The sequence below is a fragment of the Homarus americanus genome, unplaced genomic scaffold (assembly GCF_018991925.1).
Source record: "Homarus americanus isolate GMGI-L3 unplaced genomic scaffold, GMGI_Hamer_2.0 scaffold32871, whole genome shotgun sequence".
NCBI classification, from domain to species: Eukaryota; Metazoa; Arthropoda; class Malacostraca; order Decapoda; family Nephropidae; genus Homarus; species Homarus americanus.
Genome location: NW_024748870.1, coordinates 4232577 through 4236811, shown reverse-complemented (window position 1 = coordinate 4236811; position 4235 = coordinate 4232577). Strand labels below are relative to the sequence as shown.

The window sequence follows — 4235 nt, the reverse complement described above, 5'->3', positions numbered from 1 at the left end:
AACCTTCCAGGCATAAGAATCGAAATAGGAAAGATATCCCGAGCATAGCTCTGGCCAGCATGCGACACCACACTGGTCTCAGAGAAACTGCAGAGATAGCAACAGCTGCCTGGATTGACGGTGGTTTGATAACACCTGATGATGTTCACCAGGTGATAGATCATAACAAAGTAAGGAGAGCTCAGGAGAAACTTGTCAGTAACCTAGAAGAGGGGTTTGATAAAGGGATAAGAGAAAATGGAATCAATTGTTTGTTCTTTGATGGGAGAAGGGATGACACTAAAGTGTTCATGAAAGTTGGAGATTCTGACAAGTTGTTCCCTGCCATGGTGAAGGAGGAACACTACTCCTGCTGCAGTGAACCAGGAGGGAAGTATTTGTGGCATTTCACTCCAGAGAAAGATGACATCGGGAAACCAGCTGAGATAGTGGCAGATAACATTGTGAACTGGCTCAGAGAGAGGAACGTAGACCAGACCCTGCAGGCCATTGGAGAGGACAGCACCAACACGAACACAGGGTGGCAAGGGGGGGTCATACAGTGGATAGAGCGGAAGATTGGGAGGAAGCTGGTCTGGATTGTTTGTGACCTCCACACCAACGAGTTGCCACTCAGACATCTGATCCAGGCATTGGATGGCAAGACTTTTCAAACAACAGATGGTCTGGTCCTCTGGCAAGATGCTGACTCTGCCACTGAGTTAGAAAATAAATCCGAGCTTTAAAAAATCACAGTTGGTCTCTCCACTCGTTGAGCTTGCACATACCGTCATTGACGACCTGAGCACTGACCAGTACTATGGTTACATGATTTGCAGTGCCATCAAAACTGGGGTCATGCCTGATAGACTTGCTTACCTGCAGATAGGTCCAGTCTCACATTCTAGGTGGCTCACAACGGCTCTCAGGTTCTGCAGAATTTGGGTCGCTCATCATAAACTGAAAGGAACCAGCTTCACAACCTGAGACTTATTGTCCAATTCATCGTGAGTGTCTACTTGCCAAATTGGTTCAACACCAAGGTCAAGTCATCGTTCTCCGAAGGTCCGAGGCATGTTCTCTTCCAGCTTGAGCTCCTGAGGAGTCAGCCAAGGAAGGTTGTTCAGATTGCGGAGCAGACTGTGAGGAGATCTTCCTGGTATGCTCATCCCGAGACAGTTCTGCAGACAATGCTCTGCAGTAAGGATGAGGAGGAGAGAAGAGTGGCAGTCAAAAAGATCTTGGATATGAAACTTATGAGAGGATCTGGGCATGACGAATCAGCTGGTGACGATTCCTTCAGGGTCAGGAAGACTCCTGAAGTCAATCTAGGTGCCAAGACCCTCACTGATCTCATAGATTTGGATAACATCCAGGCTGGCAGTGAGCCCCCTCTTACCTGCAGCCTCACCAATGTTCAAGTCAGAGCTTTCATGGACAACCCCATGCATGTCCCTGCCTGGCCCTCGCACACCAGAGCAGAGTATAGAGCGTTGTGTACAGCAAGTGAGCGAGGCCAGCAGTCACGTGTACAGCCAGGAGAGGAGGGAAGGCTACATCCGAGCTCAGGTGGTCAGCAGGGAGGTGATGAGTAGAAACAGAAGCAAGAAAGACATGTTCTCTATGGTGTGCAGCAACACCGGGTCGTAGTCGTAAAACCGGTTTTTGTATTTGATGATTTTGTTTTCTAAAGGAATATTAAATTTAATAAATATGTCAAGATCATTCGTTTCACTATTCTGGATCATTTCCATCCTAATAAATTAACCTGATACATTTACTTTACTTTAAATAAGCTATTTAGTGGTGTTGGTAAAAGGGTGGGAATACTGAATTTTCATAAGATTTCAAGTTAAAATTTACCTAGCAAAAAATAAAAACTTTTCAAATCTGAAGATATCACATGATTCTGCACATAGAACTACATCATTAATACCATGGGCCGATTTTTCAAACTAAAAAAAAAATTCGCCTCCGTATGACACACCCTAGTATAGTAATGTATTGAGATGGACAGTGTGTGTGTGTGTGTATGGAGAAAATTAGATCACAACTTTTGCTAAATGAGTACAGTAATGTGAAAGTACTGTACTGTACAGGTGTACCTGAATATTTGAAGTGTGTATGTGTAAGAAATGATATTGTTCAAAACATTTGATGTTCGTGTGTAAAAAATGCCCTTACCTCCCTGTGTAATGAAATAAACATCAGCTTTCATTACCAGTCTGGTGACATTTAAATGAAACATTACAGTTTTATGATCCAAATCTGTTTTTCACATGAAGGACATGTGTGTAGACTGAGATTTGAAGCTTTAATCAAAAGAAAGGTTCATCCAACACTTTACCAAGCAGTACATGCCATACATTTGAAATTAATAATACTAAAAGAGGTTCCATGTTAATATTTTCAGGTGTCAGCCAATGTAACACTTTCCTTGAAGCACACAAGGGTCCCGGAGTGCAGCACATTGCGCTACACTCTCAAACTATGACAGCCACTGTCAAATATATGAATGATAATGGAGTATTGTTTAGGAAACCTCCAGCAGTTTATTATCAAGAGGTGAGTTTTGCATTCGCTATACACTGCTGTTTAAAAATGATGATGTATCTGTATACTGTAGCAATATGATTATTTAAAAGTCTGCAGGCCTAGAAACTAAACAAATTGGGCTTTGAAATTTAGACATGGGAATCATCTTTACTCAACAGGGTATCAAACTGGAAGAAATTGAAGATACAGGCCATGGGGAGGAAATTGAGCTATTCCGAGAACTGGGAATATTATTGGATTTAGAAAAAGATGTCTTTGCAGAGAGTGATATGCCTGGTCAAAAGAGGTAAGCAGTACAGTACTAAATGAAGTGTCACAAAGGTAGATGAGGTGTGTTTCGAATGAAGTCATCAACATACTCTGAGACACAGCATCGAACTATGATTAGTTTAATACAGTAACTATACTAAAGATTGATTTCTTGAACTTTAAATATTTGAGTGCAGGGGTTGAAGTCAGTATACACCGAGCATATTGAAAAATAGGCCATTGTTCATATTTGGTTTAGACAGGTGATCGGTGAAAATGTATTGTAGTCAAATTAAACTACATATTGTAATTACAATTAAATATTTAAGTTTACTTTTTATTTTTAATAACTATTACAACTTTTTTGCAGATACCTCATGCAAGTGTTCACCAAGCCAATCTTTGAAGAAGACACATTTTTCTTGGAAATCATCCAACGTTGTGGTGCAACTGGCTTCGGTGCTGGAAATATTACAGCTCTTGCAAAATCCATTGTACTCTCTCAGCAACAAGTTGACAGCAGTAACCTTTAGACTTTTAATATTGAAGTATACACAATTGTTTTTTTCCAGTATTTATCAATAGACTGAGATCCATTTGCCACTGAGATATGTACTATAATTACAGTATTAACATATCTTACCAGATTTTTCAAACAAAATTCAGGACAGAAGTCCATTTTTAAATGCTGTCTTGTTCACATATACTGTTCTTGGTGATTGAAACTTGCCCATTGATTTCGGGTAACAGTATTTGAAAGCCTTGAAGACTATTTTCATTAAATTAAGGCAGATAGATTTCATGACCCTGGATAATGGATAAATTGGGCTTTGATAGGAACTGATGAAGATGCCAAAGTGGGAGTCAGCTAGTATTACAGACTTTCATATACCTGTACTTAATACAGTAGTTATAGTGCTATGTAGTAGCACACTGTCGTTATCAGTCTTAACACTTTAATTTATTGATTTTTGTGATCTATTCTGCCAAGAATTACAGAAAAGTTTAAACTCTTCTTAATAAAAGAAGAAATGTTGCAATCATTTGTCATTTTCTTAAAATCAATTTAGATATCCTGTACACAATATATTAAATAATTCACAACTGTAAAAAAATATATAAAAAAATAAAAATAAACTGATCCACTTTTTCATAAAGTACATACCATTATTTTATATGAAAATTGAAATGGGTTCAAGAGGTCTAACAATATGATAGGGACAGTGCAGATACAGCATACTAAATATGGGTACTTATATACTGCTGGTTCAACTAGAGGTGCAGGGCAGCACAAACCAGCAATCTGTAGAACAGGAGGTGAATGTTGTATACTACTGGATATAGTATCTATGGTTATAGGGGCGGAAAAGATCTTCCTGCTCGTTACCGCTGCTTACTCCCTCGTTTGCTGGTGCAGACGACACTTGGGGCGGTTGGACAGAGGTGAGAAC

At 39.6% G+C, this 4235-nt stretch overlaps 1 protein-coding gene across 1 annotated transcript; it reads left to right on the top strand.

Moving 5' to 3' along the window:
• Positions 1–2374: 2374 nt before the first annotated feature.
• On the top strand, positions 2375–3932 carry LOC121853204 (4-hydroxyphenylpyruvate dioxygenase-like protein). Its single transcript, XM_042347188.1, has 3 exons — positions 2375–2544; positions 2694–2821; positions 3155–3932. The coding sequence occupies exons 1-3, from the start codon at positions 2377–2379 to the stop codon at positions 3315–3317; spliced, it is 459 nt and encodes a 152-aa protein (XP_042203122.1). The 5' UTR covers positions 2375–2376; the 3' UTR covers positions 3318–3932.
• Positions 3933–4235: the final 303 nt, after the last annotated feature.

What these genes read in the sequence shown, in the direction of transcription:
- LOC121853204 (XM_042347188.1), top strand. Translation starts at nt 2,377, where the DNA reads ATGTTAATATTTTCAGGTGTCAGCCAATGTAACACTTTCCTTGAAGCA. An exon ending in CAGCAGTTTATTATCAAGAG is followed by an intron (nt 2,545 to 2,693) that starts GTGAGTTTTGCA and finishes TTTACTCAACAG; the next exon opens with GGTATCAAACTGGAAGAAAT. An exon ending in GATATGCCTGGTCAAAAGAG is followed by an intron (nt 2,822 to 3,154) that starts GTAAGCAGTACA and finishes ACTTTTTTGCAG; the next exon opens with ATACCTCATGCAAGTGTTCA.